Source organism: Triticum aestivum, chromosome 5A (genome assembly GCF_018294505.1).
Source record: "Triticum aestivum cultivar Chinese Spring chromosome 5A, IWGSC CS RefSeq v2.1, whole genome shotgun sequence".
Classification (NCBI taxonomy): Eukaryota; Viridiplantae; Streptophyta; class Magnoliopsida; order Poales; family Poaceae; genus Triticum; species Triticum aestivum.
Window position 1 is genome coordinate 498032342 of NC_057806.1, and position 23639 is coordinate 498055980.

The 23639-nt window shown below is 41.8% G+C and overlaps 1 protein-coding gene and 3 non-coding genes across 4 annotated transcripts; all 4 read right to left on the bottom strand.

Moving 5' to 3' along the window:
- Window positions 1-13287: 13287 nt before the first annotated feature.
- Window positions 13288-13378, bottom strand: LOC123109176 (small nucleolar RNA Z223). The gene has a single exon (XR_006452473.1). It is a non-coding gene; the product is annotated as a small nucleolar RNA Z223 (small nucleolar RNA).
- A 53-nt stretch (window positions 13379-13431) lies between these two features.
- Window positions 13432-13516, bottom strand: LOC123109397 (small nucleolar RNA U36a). Its single transcript, XR_006452629.1, has one exon. It is a non-coding gene; the product is annotated as a small nucleolar RNA U36a (small nucleolar RNA).
- A 468-nt stretch (window positions 13517-13984) lies between these two features.
- LOC123109152 (small nucleolar RNA SNORD96 family) lies at window positions 13985-14076 on the bottom strand. The gene has a single exon (XR_006452444.1). It is a non-coding gene; the product is annotated as a small nucleolar RNA SNORD96 family (small nucleolar RNA).
- Window positions 14077-16195: 2119 nt separating this feature from the next.
- On the bottom strand, window positions 16196-16671 carry LOC123107377 (signal recognition particle 54 kDa protein 2-like). Its single transcript, XM_044529360.1, has 2 exons — window positions 16477-16671; window positions 16196-16360 (listed from the first exon to the last, which is right to left on the bottom strand). Exons 1-2 carry the CDS (start codon window positions 16669-16671, stop codon window positions 16196-16198), a joined length of 360 nt encoding a protein of 119 aa, XP_044385295.1.
- Window positions 16672-23639: the final 6968 nt, after the last annotated feature.

Below are 23639 nucleotides of genomic sequence, written 5' to 3' on the forward strand. Positions count from 1 at the left end.
AAGGAATGTTTGAAAAGAGTTTTTTCAAAGAAAGACCTCGGTGAAGTTGCTTACATATTGAGCATCAAGATCTATAGAGATAGATCAAGACGCTTGATAAGTTTTTCAATGAGTACATACCTTGACAAGATTTTGAAGTAGTTCAAAATGGAACAGTCAAAGAAGGAGTTCTTGCCTGTGTTGCAAGGTGTGAAGTTGAGTAAGACTCAAAACCCGACCACGGCAGAAAATAGAGAGAGAATGAAAGTCATTCCCTATGCCTCAGCCATAGGTTCTATAAAGTATGCCATGCTATGTACCAGACCTATTGTATACCCTGCCCTGAGTTTGGCAAGGGAGTACAATAGTAATCTAGGAGTAGATCACTGGACATTGGTCAAAATTATCCTTAGTGGAATAAGGATATGTTTCTCGATTATGGAGGTGACAAAAGGTTCATCTTAAAGGGTTACGTCGATGCAAGTTTTGACACTTATCTAGATGACTCTAAGTCTCAATCTGGATACATATTGAAAGTGGGAGCAATTAGCTATAGTAGGTCCATGTAGAGCATTGTTGACATAAAAATTTGCAAAGTACTTACGGATCTGAATGTGGCAGACCCGTTGACTAAACTTCTCTCACAACCAAAACATGATCACACCTCAGTACTCTTTGGGTGTTAATCCCATAGCGATGTGAACTAGATTATTGAATCTAGTAAACCCTTTGGGTGTTGGTCACATGTCGATGTGAACTATGGGTGTTAATCACATGGTGATGTGAACTATTGATGTTAAATCACATGGCGATGTGAATTGGATTATTGACTCTAGTGCAAGTGGGAGACTGAAGGAAATATGCCCTAGAGGAAATAATAAAGTTATTATTTATTTCCTTATATCATGATAAATGTTTATTATTCATGCTAGAATTGTATTAACCGGAAACATAATACATGTGTGAATACATAGACAAACAGAGTGTCACTAGTATGCCTCTACTTGACTAGCTCGTTGATCAAAGATGGTTATGTTTCCTAACCATAGACATGAGTTGTCATTTGATTAACGGGATCACATCATTAGTTGAATGATCTGATTGACATGACCCATTTCATTAGCTTACCACCCGATCGTTTAGTATGTTGCTATTGCTTTCTTCATAACTTATACATGTTCCTATGACTATGAGATTATGCAACTCCCGTGTGCCGGAGGAACACTTTGTGTGCTACCAAACGGCACAACGTAACTGGGTGATTATAAAGGTGCTCTACAGGTGTCTCCAAAGGTACATGTTGGGTTGGCGTATTTCGAGATTGGGATTTGTCACTCCGATCGTCGGAGAGGTATCTCTGGGCCCTCTCGGTAATGCACATCACTTAAGCCTTGCAAGCATTGGAACTAATGAGTTAGTTGCGGCATGATGTATTACGGAACGAGTAAAGAGACTTGCCGGTAACGAGATTGAACTAGGTATTGGATACCGACGATCGAATCTCGGGCAAGTAACATACCGATGACAAAGGGAACAACGTATGTTGTTATGCGGTCTGACCGATAAAAGATCTTCGTAGAATATGTAGGAACCAATATGGGCATCCAGGTCCCGCTATTGGTTATTGACCGGAGACGTGTCTCGGTCATGTCTACATTGTTCTCGAACCCGTAGGGTCCGCACGCTTAAGGTTTCGATGACAGTTATATTATGAGTTTATGTGTTTTGATGTACCGAAGGTTGTTCGGAGTCCCGGATGTGATCACGGACATGACGAGGAGTCTCGAAATGGTCAAGACATAAAGATTGATATATTGGAAGCCTATGTTTGGATATCGGAAGTGTTCCGGGTGAAATCGGGATTTTACCGGAGTACCGGGAGGTTACCGGAACCCCCCGGGAGGTATATGGGCCTTAGTGGGCCTTAGTGGAAGAGAGGAGAGGTGGCCAGAGATGGGCCGCGCGCCCCTCCCCCCCTTGGTCCGAATAGGACAAGGAGAGGGGGCCGGCCCCCCTTCCTCCTCTCTCGCCCTCCATGAATCCTATTCCAACTAGGAAAGGGGGGATTCCTACTCCCGGAGGGAGTAGGACTCCTCCTGGCGCGCCTCCTCTTGGCCGGCCGGCCCCCCCTTTGAGCCTTTATATACGGAGGCAGGGGCACCCCCTAGAGACACAAGTTGATCCACGTGATCAAATTCTTAGCCGTGTGCGGTGCCCCCTTCCACTATAGTCCTCGATAATATTGTAGCAGTGCTTAGGCGAAGCCCTGCGACATTAGTACATCAAGATCTTCACCACGCTGTTGTGCTGACGGAACTCTTCCCCGACACTTTGCTGGATCGGAGTCCGGGGATCGTCATCGAGCTGAAAAACGTGTGCTAAAACTCGGAGGTGTCGTAGTTTTGGTGCTTGATCGGTCGGGCCGTGAAGACGTACGACTACATCAACCGCGTTGTGCTAACACTTCCGCTGTCGATCTACAAGGGTACGTAGACCACACTCTCCCCTCTCGTTGCTATGCATCACCATGATCTTGCGTGTGCGTAGGAAATTTTTGAAATTACTACGTTCCCCAACAGTTCCATCATAAGTATCATGCATAGTACAAGTGGCATCATCAATAACATGCGACATATCAGAATTAATAGCAGAGGCGGGTTTAGTTGTCGCAAGCTTACTCAAAACAGAAGGTGAATCAAGTGCAGAGCTAGATGGCAGTTCCTTACCTCCCCTCGTAGTTGAGGGAAAAATCTTGGTTCTTTGATCTTTCAAGTTCTTCATAATGATAAGCAGATATAAATCCAAAGTGACTCAAAGAATAGAGCTATGCTCCCCGGCAACGGCGCCAGGAAATAGTCTTTATAACCCACAAGTATAGGGGATCGCAATAGTTTTCGAGGGTAGAGTATTCAACCCAAATTTATTGATTCGACACAAGGGGAGCCAACGAATATTCTCAAGTACTAGCAGCTGAGTTGTCAATTCAACCACACCTAGAAACTTAATATCTGCAGCAAAGCATTTAGTAATAAAGTAATATGATAGCAGTGGTAATGGTAGCAAAAGTAATATTTTTGGGTTTGGTAGTGATTATAACAGTAGCAACGGAAAAGTAAATAAGCGAAGAACAATATATGGAAAGCTCGTAGGCATTAGATCGGTGATGGATAATTATGCCAGATGCGATCGATCATGCAACAGTCATAACATAGGGTGACACAGAACTAGCTCGAGTTCATCAATGTAATGTAGGCATGTATTCCGAATATGGTCATACGTGTTTATGGAAAAGAACTTGCATGACATCTTTTGTCCTACCCTCCCGTGGCAGCGAGGTCCTATATGAAACTAAGGGATATTAAGGCCTCCTTTTAATAGAGTGCCGGACCAAAGCATTAACACATAGTGAATACATGAACTCCTCGAACTACGGTCATCACCGGGAGTGGTCCTGATTATTGTCACTTCGGGGTTGCCGGGTCATAACACATAGTAGGTGACTATAGACTTGCAAGATAGGCTCAAGAACTCACATATATTCATGAAAACATAATAGGTTCAAATCTGAAATCATGACACTAGGGCCCTAGTGACAAGCATTAAGCATAGCAAAGTCATAGGAACATCAATCTCAGAACATAATGGATACTAGGGATCAAACCCTAACTAAACTAACTCAATTACATGATAAATCTCATCCAACCCATCACCGTCCAGCAAGCCTATGATGGAATTACTCACGCACGGCGGTGAGCATCATGAAATTGGTGATGGAGGAAGGTTGATGATGACGATGCCGACAGATTCCCCTCTCCGGAGCCCCGAACGGACTCCAGACCAACCCGCCTAAGAGAGTTTAGGGCTTGGCGGCGGCTCCTTATCGTAAAACATGATGAATCCTTCTCTCGACAGGGGGCACGCCCCCACCCTCGTGGACAAGGTGTTGGCCCCCTGGTATTGATTCTTTCGCCAGTATTTTTTATTAATTCCAACAATAATCTCCGTTGATTTTCTGGTCATTCTGAGAACTTTTATTTCTGCACAAAAATAACACCATGGCAATGCTGCTGAAAACGTCATCAATCCGGGATAGTTCCATTCAAATCAGGCATGTTAGAGTCCAAAACAAGGGAAAAAGTGTTTGGAAAAGTAGATACAATGGAGACGTATCATAAAACCTAACAATACCATGAAACATATGGATCCAAATCAGCCCCTTACAAAGCAACGCATAAACTAGGCTTTAAGCTTTTGTCACTCTAGCAACCCATCATATACTTATTACTTCCCAATGGCTCCCTCTAGGCCCAAAAAATGGTGAAGTGTCATGTAGTCGATGTTCACATGACACCACTAGAGGGATGACAACATACATCTCATCAAAATATTGAACTAATACCAAATTCACATGACTACTTATAGCAAGACTTCTCCCATGTCCTCAGGAACAAACGTAACTACTCACAAAGCATATTCAGGTTCATAATCAGAGGGGTATTAATATGGATAATGGATCTGAAAATATGATCTTCCACCAAGTAAACCAACTAGCATCAACTACAAGGAGTAATCAACACTACTAGCAACCCACAGGTACCAATATGAGGTTTGGATACAAAGATTGGATACAAGAGATGAACTAGGGTTTGAGATGAGATGGTGCTGGTAAAGATGTTGATGGAGATTGACCCCCTCCCAATGAGAGGATCATTGGTGATGATGATGGTGATGATTTCACCTTCCCCGAGGAAAGTTTCCCCGGCAGAATAGCTCCACCGGAGCCCTAGATTGGTTCCGACAAGGTTCCGCCTCGTGGCGGCAGAGTTTCGTCCCGTGACCTTGCTTATTATTTTTTCCTCGATGAAAGACTCCATATAGCCAAATATGGGCATCGGAGGGCCACCAGGAGGCCCACGAGGCGGGGGGCGCGACCCCACCCTTGTAGACGGTGGGTGGCCCCCCTCTGGTACTTTTTTCGCCCAATATTTTCTATATATTCTGAAAATAATTCCTGTGGAGTTTCAGTACTTTTGGAGATGTGCAGAATAGGTCTCGAATATTTACTCCTTTTCCAGCCCAGAATTCCAGCCGCCGGCATTCCCCCTCTTCATGTGAACCTTGTAAAATGAGAGAGAAAAGGCATAAGTATTGTGACGTAATGTGTAATAACAACCCATACTGCAATAAATATTGATATAAAAGCATGATGCAAAATGGATGTATCAACTTCCCCAAGCTTAGACCTCGCTTGTCCTCAAGCGAAAGCCGAAGTCGAAAAATATGTCCACATGTTTAGAGATAGAGGTGTCGATAAAAATAAAATACGGGCATGAGGGCATGATGATCATTCTTAGAACAACAATATATATATATTTTTTCATATGATATCCTATGCAAAAGTAACAATTCATCCACATACTCAAGTATGAATCAGAAACTTCATTGAAAACTAACAAACTATAATCTCAGTCATTGAAGCAATTGCAAATTATCATAACATCAGAAAGAGTCAATATACGAGCTTTTCAGCAAGCCCACATACTCAACCATCATTTAGTCTTTCACAATTGCTAACACTCACGTGATATTTATGGTTATGAAGTTTTAATCGGACACAGAGAAAGATAGGGGCTTACAGTTTTGCCTCCCAACTTTTTACCTCAAGGGTAATGTCAACAATAATAGTTCATGAAAAGTCACATCCAATTAGCCATATATCACAGGATCATTCCAACACATTGTGCTTGCCAAAGGATAAAATGTAAAAAAGGGGAAAGTGAAGATCACCATGACTCTTGCATGAAGTATAAGACAAGAATAAATGATAAGCCCTTCGCAGAGGGAAGCAGAGGTTGTCATGTGCTTTTATGGTTGGATGCACAAAATCTTTAATGCGAAAGAACGTTGCTTTAGATTGCCACTTGTGATATGGACCTTTATTATGCAGTCCGTCGCTTTTATTTCTTCCACACCACAAGATCATATAAAGCTTATTTTTTCCACACTAATAAATCATACATATTTAGAGAGAAATTTTTATTGCTTGCAACGAGGACAACTTACTTGAAGGATCTTACTCAATCCATAGGTAGATATGGTGGACTATGATAGAAAAACTAGGTTTAAGGATATTTGGAAGCACAAGTAGTATCTCTACTTGGTGCAAAAATTTGGATAGCATGAGAGGGAAATGCAAGCTCAACATGTTGGATGATCCATGACAATATAATTTATCTTAGATGTAAGAAAACATAACCCATTACGTTGTCTTCCTTGTCCAACATCAACTCTTTAGCATATCATACTTTAATGAGTGCTCACAATCATAAAAGATGTCCAAGATAGTATATTTATATGTGAAAACCTCTCTTTCTTTATTACTTCCTATTAATTGCAACGATGACCAAACTATGTTTGTCAACACTCAGCAATTTTTATTCATCATACTCTTTATATGTGAAGTCATTACTCTCCATAAGATCCATATGATCTCTTTATTTCTTTTTATTTCTTTTTCTTTTATTCTATTCCCTCAAGATCATATAAAAATAATCAAGCCCTTGACTCAACACTAATCTTTATTATATACTTGACTATGGACATGATTTTAAGGTCCCTTTGTTTAAGTGCAAATTGGTCAATCTGTCAGGAGGCGGGGTACAGGTAGACCCGCAGTACGGAATGACAACAGTGGATCTGAACAATCTTGGGTACACTAACGAACCGTTCGTCCTAGCCAATGATGTGGCAAAGGTTATCTGTGTGAAGGACATGTCTACCAGACCGAGAAAAAGAAAAGATAAGGAAGCGAATACATCATACGATGAGCCAAAGCACCACATAGTTCTTTCAGGAAAAAGGGACATGGTGGGAGTGGAGGGCAAGACAGACATGTCTGAAGATTATGAATAGTTTCATCAAATTCCTCCCTTCAAAGTCAAGGCTGACCCAAGCATCCTGATAAACTATGGAGATTATCCATGGTTACGGCGCAATAAGCAAATCACACAAGCGAAAAAAGTGAAGACTTTCTCTCCACAACTATTATGATGATACCATGCCAACTTTCAACCTTTTCATAGTTCATTTGAAATGCCTATTGTACCAGATGAGTTTCTGTACGAAATCCTGATACTTCGAAACATATTGTCCGTTTTGTACACGAAGTGCATCCAGTTTTTGTCGTAACCCTCTCTACTTTCCTGCACATGCTATGTGGGTGAAACGATGATACCATGCCAACTTTCAACCTTTTCAGAGTTCATTTGAAATGCTTTTCAATTTCAGGGTCTTATAGCTGAAAAAATAAAATAAACTTTAATAATATAAATAAAATTTATGAAACTAAAATTATCAACGTATTTTCTGTTCAAAATCATTAAAAGAAAAAAGAATTTTCATAAAGAACTTTTTTTGTTAGGAACTTTAATAGCAAAAATAATTATCATAAAATAAAATAAATAAGTAATTAGAAACAAAATAAAATAAAATAAATAAGTATTTTGTTTTAAGTAGAAAAAAAATAAAATAAATAACGCAAAAAGGAAAAGAAATAAACTGGGAAAAATAAAAAATGCCACCTACGGGGCCACCACGGCGTGAATACGACTAGAAACCCACCCATGGGCCAGGATTCAGGCCCGTAGAAGGCCCAATAGGCCCACAGGAAGATACAGTATGTTTAAGCCCGAAAGCTTGCATTTGAGACGAGCTCGAGAGGGCAGCGGGAGTGGGGCTTATAAACCACTCTCGAGCTCCCTCAGCTACCGAGGTGGGACTAAACTTTCGTGTCGCGATGGGGGCAGCAAAAGGCCTTTAGTCCCAGTTGGTGCAACCAACCGGTACTAAAGGCATACATAGGTACCGGTTCGTGGCACCAACCGGTACCAATACCCCCCCTTTAGTCTCGGTTTGTGCCACCAACCGGGACCAAAGGCCTCTGCTTCCCGCCCTATGGGCTGCTGAAAAGAGGCCTTTGGTCCCGGTTGGTGGCACGAACCGGGACTCAAGCCTTTCCTATATAAGACAGCCCTTAGCAATTTTTTTCAAATTTTGCCACCCGACGACGCCGCCAGGCTACCCCGCCGCTGTCGCCGTCGCCCGTGCCCCCGAGCCCACGCCGACGCCATTCGCCGCCCTCGAGCCCACACTGTAGCCGCGCACCCTATGAGCGCCGCCCCGATCCCCTCCTCCTCCTCCCAATAATGACCGCCTCCGCTGCCGCCGCGCCCCCTAGCTATTATATATATGTGTAGTTTAGATTTGCAATTTAGTTGTATTAATTTGGATGTGTAGTTAATTTAGTTGTTGTAATTTAGATGTATTAATTTAGATGTGTAGTTTAGATTTTTTTGGGTGATATTATTATTGAATATGCAAATGTTTGTATGTTCATATGCAAAGAATATGTCGATTTTTTCATAGAATTTTTATGATTTTTTTCTGTTATAATTTTTTTCATAGAATTTTTATGATTTTTTTTCATAGAATTTTTATGTATATGTTCATATTGTGTAGGAATCTGAAAATTGTGTATGATCAAAGTCATTTATGTATGTTCGTATTTAGAAGAAAAAGTAGTAGAGAGAAAAGGAAAATAAGAAGAGGAAGAAGGAGAAGAAGGAGAAGAAGAATAAGAAGAAGAGGACAAATAAATAAGAAGATGAAAAAGAAGAAAAAAAGAGTAGTAAAAGAAGAAGAAATAGAGGAGAAGAAGAAGAAATAGAATAATATATTATTCTATTTTTTCTTCTTCTCCTCTATTCATTCTTCTTCTCCTCTTATTTTTCTTTTTTTCTTCGATCTCCTCCTCTATTCCTTTATTCTTCTCCTCTTTTTTTCATCTTCTTCCTCTTCTTATTTTTTATCGGGTATGTCGTTGTCGATATAAGTACCCCCCTCCCAGATAACTTTTAGTAAGTACTACTTAGAAAGTGTTTAATAGAATTACTTGGAAAAATAATAGAACTAGTTAAACTAGCTAGTTTATTTTTAGTAAGTACTACTTTATTCTATTTATAGTAAGGAAATTAATAGAACTAGTCTTTTTAGTTAAAGCAATTATTCCCGCATCGACGTCGACAATGCCTATCCCGCATCCTCGTGGTCGACTCGGCGGAGGAGGCCGGCTTGATCAGAGGTGCCATGTCCGGGACTGGGCTCTGCCGGGCTGGTTTTGGGAGGTGCTACCTTCCGGGGGGTGTAGGTTGGTGAGGAGCCAGCCTGTCGTTGACCCGATCCTTGTTTGCTGGTGGTCGCATGGGCCAGTGATGGTGCCGAGGCTTCCGGACACCGCGGAGGTGGTATGTCACTAGTAGAAAAAGGGTCAAATGTGAAGCACATTAGTGCCTGTTTGAATTTGAGCCGGCACTAATGTGTCCATTTGTTCCGGTTCCAATGGCTAGGCGGGTGGACATCATTAGTACCGGTTCGTGGCGAACCTTTAGCACCGGTTCGTGCCACGAACCGGTACTAAAGTGAGTGGTGGCAGGATGTTGTCAGTCCGGGGCCCCTCCAGCACCTTTAGTACCGGGTCGTATTACGAACAGGTACTAAAGGTCGTCCTACATACACCCTTCATCCACCCGAGCTCACTCCGTTCTTCCCCTTTCCCCTCTACTCTCTGTTCTTTTCCCTCTTCCTCTCAAGCTCATCACACATTTTGCCCAAAATTTGTCAAGATTTGATGGCCCCCATCCATTCAAATGATCACAAAGGTTAGCAACTTTGTCCTTTCATCTCTCATTGCTAGATTAGCTCATGCAATGCTTTATACAGTGATTGATTTTTGAGTTTAGTAATTTGGGAGGAATTATATATATTTGCTAGTATTTGATTTATATGCAATCTGAGGTCAAAAATAACACTTAGTTTGCATATGTAGGTGTGGTTTACCTAGTGCCTTCTAAATCTCCGTCGTAACCACCGTCGATCGCCGGCAACGTCCCGTCGCCGACACCACCTTGTGGTGAGCCTCTTGTTCATGAATGTTTTATATAAAAAGTTGATGTTTGTGTGATTTGGATATATAGTTACTCGTATAATTATCTTACCCATACGTTGTTTGTTATACATAGTGCCATGGTTTTGATATCCGTCCCCGTCGGCCCTCGTCCGGGTTATGATTCAGATGTGGTATATTCTCTTTTAAAACTATTCATTGCATTTCGTGTTTATGACAAATTATGCCCATCAAGTTGACATAGATATTTGTATGTAGGAGGTAGTTGAACCAGAAATTCCAACCGACCCTATTGTCGAGAGGTTAAATTTAGTTGAAAGAGAAAATGAGGATTTGAAGGAAAAATTGAAAATAATTGAGGGGGAGAAGATGGAATTGGAGTTGCATTTTGCCGATGTCGTCGATGATCACAAGATTAAGAAAATATGCCATTCATAGTGAGGCTTGGTATCATTATGTTGTTGGATCGATTGTTACCTTAGTTGCGATCTTGATCGCATTTGTTGTTGCATTTAAATTCTTTAGCTAGAGAGTTATTTGTTTGTTGCATTTAAGTGTTGTATGAACTTTATGTATTGTATTAATTTGGTGTTCTTGGTGCTGTGTATTGAAGATGAGCCAGCAATGGATGTACGATGACCGATCCTCTCCCGAGTTCATTAATGGCGTGCATACTTTTCTGCTTGCGGCTGAGGCAAACAAGCGGGCGGATGGTTTTATGCCTTGTCCATGTGCTGGCTGTAAGAATGGTCACAATTACTCTACGTCAAAAACCATTCATGTCCACATGTTTGAGTCCGGTTTGGTGCCCCACTATAATGTTTGCACCAAGCACGGAGAAAGAGGGGTTATGATGGAAGACAATGAAGAAGAAGAGGACGACGATAGCTATCCTGGCCATGGGTTCCCTGAATACGATGATACAACAATGATGGAAGAAGTTGAGCCGGTAATGCGGGAAGAAGATGAGCCGCCAATGCGGGATGAAGCTGAAGAAGAGGCATCGGATGAGCCCGTTGATGATCCAGGTCAGGCCATTGCCGATGCAAAGAGAAACTGCGCAAGTGATTTGAAGAAGAAGAAGTTGCAGCGCATGTTAGAGGATGACAAAAAATTGTTGTACCTGAATTGCGTAGGTGACAAGAAAAAGTTGGGCACCACACTGGAATTGCTACAATGGAAGGCAGAGAATGGTGTATCTGACAAGGTATTTGGAAAGTTGCTGGTAATGATAAAGAATATGCTTCCAAAGGACAACGAATTGCCCGAGAGTACGTACGAAGCAAAGAAGGATGTCTGCCCTCTAGTGTTAGAGGTGTAGAAGATACATGCATGCCCTAATGATTGCATCCTCTACTGCGGTGAGTATGAGGATTTAAACACTTGCCCGGTATGCGGTGCATTGCGCTATAAGACCAGCCGCGATGACCCTGGTGATGTCTAGGGCGAGCGCCCCAGGAAGAAGATTCCTGCCAAGGTGATGTGGTATGCTCCTATAATACCACAGTTGAAACATTTGTTCCAAAACAAAGAGCATGCCAAGGCGATGAGATGGCATAGAGAAGACCGTAAGAATGATAGAAAATTGAGAGTACCCGCTGACGGGTCGTAGTGGAGAAAAATCGAAAGAAAGTACGGGAAGGAGTTTGCAGATGATGCAAGGAACGTATGGTTTGGTCTAAGCACATATGGCATTAGTCCTTTTGGGGAGCAGAGCAGCAACCCTAGCACCTGGCATGTGAGTCTATGTTTGTATAACCTTCGTCCTTGGTTGTGAGTGAAGTGGAAGTTCATTATGATGCCAATGCTCATCCAAGGCCCTAAGCAACACTACAAGAAATATGTCAACTTGTGACCCTCACTATTGGCCGCTGAAAGGTCATAGTTTTTCATTTGCGACCTTTTTATGACCAAAAACGGAAGGTCAAAAGCTGGCGGTCATAAACTGAAATTAACGAGAGAAGGTCGTAGACGTTTACGACCAAAACAGAAGGTCGTTGAACCCATGACCTTTTGTTTTGGTCACTGGCTGTCTGCCCAGGCCATGTCGGATCCGACGTGGCAATCTGACGTGGCAAAATTACGATCAATTTTTTGTCGACTTCATGGGCCAAGACCAACGTTGCAGCCTTTTTATTTACAGGGTTGTGATCCTTTTTTGGTTTCTTTTTCGGGCCGCATCTATTTCTCAATTGGGCCTCGGCCTTTTTCCAGTCCATTTCCTTAGTTTTTAGGTTTTTTTCCTGTGAATATTATTTGGAAAATGGCCTTTTTATATGCCAAATACTATTAGGTCCCACTTGTCAGGTTCTAATTAAAGACAGCCAATGTTTCAATTTCCACATAATTATTTCAGTCAGAACAGCAAACAAATGAGAATTATCAAACCACATGCCAATTTTGACTAATAGCACAATCTTTACATAATTCATTTCACCATTACATGTGATTCTATCAGAACATATAACTCCTACTACAAATACACTCCAGACTTCTTCACTTTTCTGGACTATCAGAACACGCCACTTCAAACTTGAAATTTCCTATGCCTGGAGCTCCTGTAAAAGGGTGAACACAAAGTCATTTAGCATTTTCATTCCTGGAGTAGATATTCAAACCTCCAGGTTTAGTGTATAGACTATCTGGAAAATATATATTTAACAAAATTTCACAGAAATGCAGATTTATGGATCGAATGTATGATAAAGGAGCAGAAATGCAGATATATGTCTATGAAACAATAGGTCAACTAGAGATTCATGTCTACAATTTGCTAGATAAGAAAATAACAAGTCAGGATATAGAACATGGTTTTAATTTGTTCTTTGCATATTACATCAGTAGTTCTGTTGCAGGGTTCTGGTACATCATGATCTACATGCACATGAGATGGATGGACTTGGCGCACATGAGATTAGGGTGGAAGGAGGAGGAGCAGGGCATACCTAAGGTGTCCAGGCCCTGCAGCTCATCGGAGATGTTGCAGGCTCACCGGCATCGACAGCCACCGCAACAGCAAGCTGGGTGACATACAAACTAAAGTTGCGTTCATTTAGTTGCAAAACAACAAAGTTTGCTAGTTCCTGTCCATCAACAATCACACAAGCATCACTTGTACAGCAGCAGGAGCAAAATTGATATGAGTTAGAAGGAGCAGAGTTCAACTAGTACAACCAGCAGAGCTCAACTAGTACATCGCAGTACAGATGAACCATCTATTCCACGGCACAAGAGTAAAATCTTGCTATAACTAGTAGATTATCCCCTAACAGAAGCTAATTAGGCACCAATACACAAGGCACAACAAGCACATACTAAATAAGCCACGACCATAATACATTAGTACTAAACAGATCTTGTATGACAGGTTTTTCAGTCATGAATTTTCAGAAGCAGAACTGGCATGTTTGTTGAAAGTGTTTATCATCACAGCCATGGTCAAACAGAACACATGAATCTAAAAGAATGACAATAATGAGACTGTATCTTTTTGTCTCATATTAAGAAATTCAACCATGTTTTCCCTTGTCCTTCATGAATTAATCAGAAGCACGGGTAAGGTTCAAATCACTGCCACTAATCCAAAGAAATGGCAAACGGTGCAAAGGGTTGGCAAGTAAACCATTTCTCTATCCGCGCCCACTACATCCCCCTTAGACCAAGTGCAACAAAGAGGGATAATAGAAGCTAAATGCAAAAAGGACAAAAAGCAGAAGAATTTAAAAAATGTAACTTATGAGAAGAACAAAGTGCACAATTTTTTTCTCTCAGATGCCAACCACAAGGGTAGCACAGATGATGCACACATATCAACATGGCATCAGTTCAGACCGCCCGTCTGCTTCTACTCTCTTCATAGAGCAACTTAAAAAATATGAACATATTTGTCCAGTCATTAGGTGTCCAAAAAGATGGTGTTTTATTTGGTTTTCATCATTGTCCAGCCATATTCTATACATAGTAAACAACAGAATAAAAAACTAAAAAATAGATGACATGTAAGTTCGAAAGTATTAAAAAAATTTACAGTCAAGCTGTTTAATTTGTCCTCAGAATTGCAGAATGATAGCATGGGCGCACTACGACCAATCAGTCCTGAAAGATGGTATGATTAACAGGTTTTTCATCACCGGACAAATAGAACAGTAACACAAACAAATAGGTCTACAAAGCAGAACTTAAATTACTACAAAAAACAAAATCTGACAAAAGAAGACAGAAAAGGAACGACAATAATAGTAATACATGAGAACATCCCTCACATCATTCACTTTAGCGCTTATCTTTTCAAGCATTCAATCAAATCATCTTTTCAAGCATGCAAGTGGTATCCAGAATTTGGATATAGGTAGTACGCTCATGTGGTGAATTTTGTGAATCTATACTATGCATCTACCAAAAGGATCGCTCCCCTCACATGCAAATATAATTCAGTCCAATTGCTTTCTTCTCCCCTCACATGCATAAGTCAAGAGCAGACCATCTAAACAGGCGGATCAGACCTTCACCTTGGGAGGGAGGCGAGTGCTACCAGTTCCCGTGTCGTCGTCGAGCTCGGGTGGTCCTCCTCCTCCTCCTCGAGAAGGACAAGGTTGTTCCTCCCCTACACTCCAATGGCCATCTTCTCCAAGGACATCTATAAGGGCAGAACACACCATTGATGTAAGTGTCACCAAGATAGTTTCAGTCAAAGTTAAAGCAAATGTAAACTTGCAAACTGAGCCAAACCGAGGTGCATATTCATATGTGTGTGTATGTAGAGATGCATGTGCCATCTGAATTTTGGGGAACCAAAGCGTGATTGTTGTTGTTGCTACTTTAGCAGCAACAACATCTTCAAAGTCAAACTGCGAAAAAAATCATTCATATGCAGCAGCCCAAACTCAACTTTGAGAGAGAGGACTGATTAACATTTTTTTGTTGGGTCGAATTTTTCACAAATATAGATAGAAGGACTCCATAAGCTATCAAAATAAATCATAGAGAGGCTGGTCGAACTAGTTGGCGCACTCAAAGGATACAAGAGAGCGCCCCGATGAACAACTAAGCAAGCATACACAACAAGTAAAACTACATCACCAATATTATGTAATTAACTGGAAGGTCTTGTTCATCATACCAGTACAAATGTACTACCCCGATGGATCCCATTTTCTTTTTTTTCACCGAACGGATCACACGGAAGGATCGATCTCTCCATGCCAATGATCGTTCTCTTAATTTTTTTTACCGGTCCAGAGAAGCCCAACCAGCGTAGCACGGCACCGGAACAACCGGTAGAAGCCTAGCCAGTGTAGCGTGATACGAGTGACACTATGAGCGATAATCCAGCCGGCTGCCACAATAAGCTAGCAAGACATTTACACCATAATATGAAGCAAACAGAGCAATCCCTATATACACAGAAATTGTACTGATTCCATTAAAACAATACTAGGTACGACTGGAGATGCATAAAGAACAACTAGGTACGACTCACCCTAGATGCATGCATGCATCAGCATCCATACTTGCAGTGCATTTAGTAAAGAATAAATTACTGTATTTACCAAAGTGTATAATAGCTTTGTGAAAAAGAGGATTGTATCAGCCATACACTTCTCCCTGGATCAATGTATGCATGCAATCCATCCAGGCAGAGCATGATGCTAATTCCTACTCATGTTGCTAGCACATATACATACATACACATCAAGAACGAATTCACAGGCACATAAATGAATATCCCCTGGATAGCATGGTAATGAACTACTCACATGCAATTTGATAGGACTAGTACTAGTGATAACAACCCAACGACATCCTAACAGCCACAACAACACGCACACTTCAACCTCCTGAATACTGGTGAATAGCAAAGTCTATCCATACTTGACACACGAGAAAATCAATGTCAAGTTCATCTCAGATGTGTGGTTCATGACAGCGGTAGCAGTTAACAAGATTACTGAGTTTTAATTTGTGGAAGCAATGAAACAAGCAATATAATGCCTATCTCGCTCACCACTAGAGTAACAGCAGTAGCAAATTCAGTCAAGCATGTGAGTAAGTAAAAGATGTAGATCAACAGGGAATCATACTAGTTCAAAGAAATCTATAACCAAATTTACAGTAACAATCATCTAGTATTAATCAATGGTTCTGTTTTGATCCAAACTAGATGAATTCAAGGCTAATCTATTATGTGACAGTAGAGGAGTGAGTGCTATTGTATAGTTATAAAAATGCTACACATAGAGTGGTACATATATACATTCAGTAATAGGTGTAGAACAATAAACAGAGCAAGCAGGCGAGGTTGGTTGGTGAGTCAGACTGGCCCTGCAATCCGACAAACATGACGACATTGGGCTTGCCTTTCTTGGGGGTGAAGACCGGCTTCCCTGGATCTAGCATGTTGCAGAGGTCCGTGAAGACAGCCTGCAGCAGGAAAAACACAAGGGCATCAACCTCCAACCGACCAGTGCCCCCTGGCACGCGCGTCCCTCGATCGAATAGCGCAGGAAATGAATTGAGGGAGGTGGAGCGGGCAGGACCTGCTGTATGATGCACAGCTTGTTGGTGCCGGCGGCGAGGGTCTCGAGGTTGACGATCTTCCGGATGCCAGACTGCAAGAGCACGGGGGAGATCTCGTTGAGGCACTCCCTAAGCACCTTCTCGTCGATCACTGTGGCATTGCCCATCCGCGCAAGCGCGCGGGAGATGCTCCTGCCCAGCTGCGCGAGCACCATCTTGGCTGGGCCCTCGGGGGGTCTGGCCTCGTCGCCGGTGGGGTGGGGTTCTGGTGGCGGTCAGGGGCGGCGCGCGGCGTGATCTGGGAGCGGGGGTGGGGAAGGGGACACGAACGGGAGGAGAACTGGCCGGGGGAGATGGGGAAGATTTTGGTTGGGGATGGGGATTGGGGAACGCGGTGGGGATTGGGGACGGCATCTGCGGGACGTGATGGGCGTCACTACGGGACCCGTTGAGGAAGGAGGTGGTGGCGGGACGCGCCGCTGTAGGATGGGGAGGAGGTGGCGGCGGCAAGGAGATGAGGGAGGGGGTGGATCTGGCGGCCGCCATGGCCATGGTTGTGCCATGCGGCTAGGTTGGTGGGCGTCGAAGAGGGTGGAGCACAGTCACCGCCGCCGCGCCGGAATTGGTGGGAACGCCACCCTCGAAACCCTAGCCGTAGGAAGGGGTTGGGGATGAGCTACCGGGGCCGTGAGAAGCGGATCTGGCCGGAGGGGAGGGAAGAGCGGAGGCAGGGGAGCTCGGATCTGGGCTGCGCACCGGCGAGGCCCGCCGGAACATGCCGGAACAAGAGGCGTAGGTGGCGGTGGCAAGGGTTTCGGGGGAGGGATTGTGAGGGAGTGAGGGGCAGAGAAAGAAAGGAGGCGGGGGTGGATGGAAAACGGCCACGAGTAGAGCTTAGGTGGGCTCGGGGGTGGTGTGGTCGGCCCAGGACTGCCATTGGATCTGCGAGCATCCGACGGTGTTTCATGCACGATCCGCGCGAGACGTCCACGGACCAATCAGAATGCAGTACCACGTTATGATCATTTAAATTGGTCGTAGTTGACTAAAAATAGCGTGTTAAAATCATATCAGCTATTTTATGACCTGAGAAAATTCAAAAAGAAATGAAAAGCCTTGTCATTGTGTCACCAAATGTGAATAAGTTTCCAGGAAAATTAACAAACATGAAATAAGATAAATATCTTTAAAAATATGTCATGAGAAATGATTTTTTGGTAAAAAAAAACATTTTCCATTTTTCGAGTGCCCAAAATTAGTTTTTTTGTAAAGGACCTACCATATATTTGTTTCAAGATTGTACCAAATCAATTTTATAAAATACTAGGACATATTTAATGCACAATTGACCAAATGATTGGGTGTAAAAAGTTTTGATCCACCTCTCGTGAAAAAGACAAATTTCCGCTGATTCAGTAGGAAGCGGGTCAAATTTGAACTGCAGCTGCCTCATAGTTTGTTCTTTATTTTTTCAAAAAATCATTTCTAGGTACATAAGTATCTATTTAATCAGAGAAACGTCAAAAAAAATTCAAGATTCAACCACTAGCTAGGAACGGTCAAACCCGCCGTTTTGATCGCATTTTGAAACGGGCATAAAAAATTCAAGAAAATCAAAAAATTGGAAAACCATCACATTGTGTCATTATATGTGACCAAGTTTCCAGGAAAAATATTAAACTTGTAATACGGCAATTATTTTAAAAATGTGTTCTCAGAAATGAGCTGTCATGCGTGAAGATTCACGGTTTTCAAGCCAAATGATCAATCTTATGGCCACATTCATGGCATAGTTTGTTCAAATGATCTCATATTGTGCTAAAGGGTGCATCTTGGAATTCCAAACAATGTTGCCTAAGGGCATTTTCATTTTCTTTGCATGGAAAATTCATTTTCCATTTTCCGAGTGCCCGAATTGAGTTCTTTTTGTGAAGGAGCTACCATATAATTGTTGCAAAATTGGACCATATCATTTTTCTAAAATACTAGGCCATATTTGATTCACAATTGACCAAATAGTTGGGTGGCAAAATTCTTGATCCACCTCTGGTGAAAAAGACAAATTCCCGCCGATTTAGCTAGAAGCGGGTCAAATTTGAACTGCAGCTGCCTCATAGTTTGCTCTTTATTTTTTCAAAAAATCATTTCTAGGTACATAAGTATCTATTTAATCAGAGAAACATCAAAAAAATTTAAGATTCAACCACTAGCTAGGAACGGTCAAACCCGCCGTTTTGATCGCATTTCGAAACGGGCATAAAAATTCAAAAAATTCAAAAAATTGGAAAACCTTCGCATTGTATCATTATATGTGACCAAGTTTCTAGGAAAAATATTAAACTTGTAATACGACAATTATTTTAAAAAAGTGTTCTCAGAAATGAGATATCATGCGTGAAGATTCACGGTTTTCAAGCCAAATGATCAATCTTATGGCCACATTCATGGCATAGTTTGTTCAAATGATCTCATATTGTGCACAAGGGTGCATCTTGGAATTCCAAACAATGTTGCCTAAGGGAGTTTTCATTTTCTTTGCACAGAACATTCATTTTCCATTTTCCGAGTGCCCGAATTGAGTTCTTTTTGTGAAGGAGCTACCATATAGTTTTTGCAAAATTGGACCATATCATTTTTCTAAAGTACTAGGACATATTTGATTCACAATTGACCAAATAGTTGGGTGTCAAAAAGCCTTGATCCACATCTGGTGAAAAAGACAAATTCCCGCCGATTTAGTTGGAAGCGGGTCAAATTTGAACTGCAGCTGCCTCATTGTTTGCTCTTTATTTTTTTCAAAAAATCATTTCTAGGTACATAAGTATTTATTTAATTAGAGAAACATCAAAAGTTCTCCAAGATTCAACCACTAGCTAGGAACGGTCAAACCCGCCGTTTTGATCGCATTTCGAAACGGGCATAAAAAATTCAAAAAAATCAAAAAATTGGAAAACCTTCGCATTGTGTCATTATATGTGACCAAGTTTCCAGGAAAAATATTAAACTTGTAATACGACAATTATTTTAAAAAAGTGTTCTTAGAAATGAGCTATCATGTGTGAAGATTCAGGGTTTTCAAGCCAAATGATCAATCTTATGACCACATTCATGGCATAGTTTGTTCAAGTGATCTCATATTGTGCACAAGAGTGCATCTTGGAATTCCAAACAATGTAGCCTAAGGGAGGTTTCATTTTATTTGCACAGAACATTCATTTTCCATTTTCCGAGTGCCCGAATTGAGATTTTTTTCTGAAGGAGCTACCATATATTTGTTGCAAAATTGGACCAAACCATTTTTCTAAAATATTAGGCCATATTTAATGCATAATTGACAAAATGGTTGGGTGTCAAAAGTTTTGATCCACCACTTGTGAAAAAGACAAATTTCTGCCGATTCAGCAGGAAGTGGGTCAATTTTGAACTGCATCAACCTTATAGTTTCCTCTTTATTTAAAAAAAAATCATTTCTAGATATATAAGTATCTATTTAATCAGGAATACATGGTTTGGTGGCGATACATCGAGGTTTGGATGGTGGACGAGGGCCCCAACTCCAGAGCGCGTAAACTCGCATGCCCGCCGTGTGGTCACCGCGTGACCATGGCGTTGCCACGTGTTCTGGGCGGTTGGGTACTCCCCAGGCATGTGCTAGGAAGAAAATTACAACATAAGATTCTCACGAGGAGACCGAACTATGCTCAAACATGAATTAGCAGCCAAGTGTTTCATTAGCGATACGGGAAATGCACATGGCCAATGGGCGTGAGTTTTGGCTGAGGATGATCATCTACTAAGAAGACTGTCATCAAAAGGAGGAGCCTAGGTGGTACTTGCTTTGCAAAGTACCACAATGGACAGAAATATGAATGTTGAAGCTGGGCTCAAAATAATGAATGGATTGAGCTGAAATTTGGTGGGGTGGTTATTTGGGCATAGGAAAGCACTCTAGAAAATTGATACCAATTGGACATGCCAAAGTGGTACTTCCTTCACAATGCTATTCCCTGGACAGAAACTTGGGAAAATTAGCGAGAGAAATTGGATAAATGAAATGAGCTCAAATTTGGTGTAGGTAAGTTACATAGGTATGGTCATGCCCTGGTAAATTTTCAGATCATTTGGGTAAGCCTAGCTAGTACTTACTTCACAAAGTTTCTCTCGAGATAGAAACTTTGGAAATTTCTTGAGAAAGATTTACCATGAAAATGGAGCTGAATATTATCATGTGGCAATGATTTGGGTATGGAAGACTGCCCAAAAAGTTTGAGGGTAATAGGAGGGATTTGGATAACACTTGCTTTGCAATGTGCCAATCCGGCCATAAAATATAAATTGAACCTACGCTCACATAGATGATTTGACTGAGCTGCAATTTGTAGGGTGATAATTTGGGCATCTGAAGGAAATGTATAAATTTCATGTCATTTGGATATATAAAAATGGTACTTCCTTCACAATGCTTCTAGGTGGAAAAAAACTTTGGAAATTTTCTGAGGAAGATTTACTGGGCAAATGGAGCTGAATTTTTTCATGAGGCAATGATTTGGATAGGAAAGAGTGCCCAAAATTTTTGAGGGCAATCAAGAATATATAAATAGCACTTCCTTCACAAAGTATTGTTGTGAACATAATAGGAAAATGAATATTGTTGAATTACTTTTGAACTAGGCAAGAAGGATTTTTACATATTTGACGAAGATATGACCCAAAGAATTTATGAGATTTTTTGGGGAATTTTGGGAATGACAGGAATATAGGTTGCTTCACAACCTAGGGCAAAAATTGACACATGGACATGACACATAGGCAAAACTGATGAGATGGCGCCTAGTCATCACAAGCCACCACAATTTACAAGGCTATGACCATCTATATTGGTCGTTAACAACTAGAGATAAGGCAGCGGACCAACGCTGTTTGCTTTATGACCATTTCGTGTAAGGAAATTACGACCTTTCTGACCAAAATGGTCGCAATGGTTTAGGGTTTGGAGCCCCCGAATAGCTTTTGACCAATTGGTCTCAAATGGTCATAGATCTATGACCAATTCTTCCAGGGTCACTGACAGAAGGTCACTAGTTGACATATTTCTTGTAGTGCAACCTGGCAACGACATAGATGTGTACCTAAGGCCATTAGTTGATGAACTCTTACAACTGTGGAATGGAACAGGTGTATGTGCGTGGGATGAGCACATGGGGGGAGAATTTGACCTAAAGGCGTTGCTGTTCGTGACCATCAATGATTGGCCTGCTCTCAGTAACCTTTCAGGACAGACAAACAAGGGATACCGCGCATGCATGCACTGTTTGGACGATACCGACAGTATATATTTGGCTAATTGTAAGATGAATGTGTACCTGGGACATCATCGATTTCTTCCGAGCAAGCATCTCGTAAGAAAGAAATGCAAGCATTTCAAAGGTGAGGCGGATCACCGGACGAAGCCTCGCCACCGTACTGGTGCTGATGTACATGATATGGTCAAGGATTTGAAGGTGGTCTTTGGAAAGGGTCCTGGTGGACAACCTGTTCCGAATGACGCTGACGGACGCCCACACATGTGGAAGAAGAAACCTATATTTTGGGACCTGCCCTATTTGAAAGACCTAGAGGTCCGCTCCGCAATCGACATGATGCACATGACGAAGAATCTTTGTGTGACCCTACTTGGCTTCTTGGGCTTGTATGGGAAGACAAAAGATACACCTGAGGCACAGGATGACCAGCAACGTATGCACGGAAAAGACGACATACATCAGGGTCATGCAAGCTACGCTCTTACCAAAGAAGAGAAGGAAATCTTCTTTGAATGCCTGCTCAGTATTAAGGTACCATCTAGCTTCTCGTCGAATATAAAGAGAATAATAAACATAGTAGAGAAAAAGTTCCAGAACCAAAATTCTCATGACTGCCACGTGATTATGATGCAACTGCTTCCGGTTGCATTGAGGGGGCTTGTACCGGAAAAATTTCGATTGGCCATTGTGAAGCTCTATGCATTCCTCAATGCAATCGATCCAGAAATCATACCAAAGTTAGAGAATGATTTGGTGCAATGTCTTGTCTGTTTCGAGTTGGTGTTCCCACCATCCTTCTTAAACATCATGACGCACGTCCTAGTTCACCTATGCGAAGAGATTAATGTTTTGGGTCCTGTATTTCTACAGAATATGTTCCCCTTTGAGAGGTTCATGGGAGTCTTAAAGAAATATGTTCATAACCATGCTAGGCCAGAAGGAAGCATCTCCAAGGGCCATGAAAATGAGGAGGTCATTGAGTTTTGTATTGACTTTATTACTGACCTTAAGCCGATTGGTGTTCCTGAATCGCGGCATAAGGGCAGACTGGATGGAAAAGGCACGCTAGGAGGGGAACAAATAATATGTATTGACGAATATTCTCTCACTGAAGCACACTACACAGTTTTATAGAATTCTACCTTGGTGGCTCCGTATATGGATGAACACAAGAATTTTCTATGCTCCAAACACCCGGAGCGGTCTGATGACTGGATTACACGTGAACAAACCAGGAGTTTCGCCAGCTGGTTGCAGACACGTACCCTGCATGACGCCTCTATCAAAGATGACCTGTACTTGCTGTCCCAGTTACCATCTTTGAATATAATGACTTTCAAAGGGTATGAGATAAATGGTAATACATTTTACACGATCGCCCAAGATAAGAAGAGCACCAACCAAAATAGTGGTGTCCGCTTTGATACAAATACCAAGACGGGAAAGGAAACATATTATCGTTATATACAGGACATATGGGAACTTGACTATCGATGTTGTTTGAAGGACCCTTTGTTTCGGTGCAAATTGGTCAATATGACACGAGGCGGGGTAACGGAAGACCCGCATTACAGAATGACAACAGTGGATCTCAACAATCTTGCATATGCATACGAACCATTCGTCCTAGCCAATGATGTGGCACAGGATTTCTATGTGAAGGACATGTCTACCAAGCCGAGAAAAAGAAAAGATAAGGAAGCGAATGTGTCGTACGATGAGCAAAAGCGGCACATAGTTCTTTCTGGGAAGAGAAACATCGTGGGAGTGGATGACAAGATAGACATGTCAGGAGATTATGAAAAGTTTGATGAAATTGCTCCATTCACAGTGAATATTGACCCGAGCATCCAGTTAAACGATGAAGATTTTCCATGGCT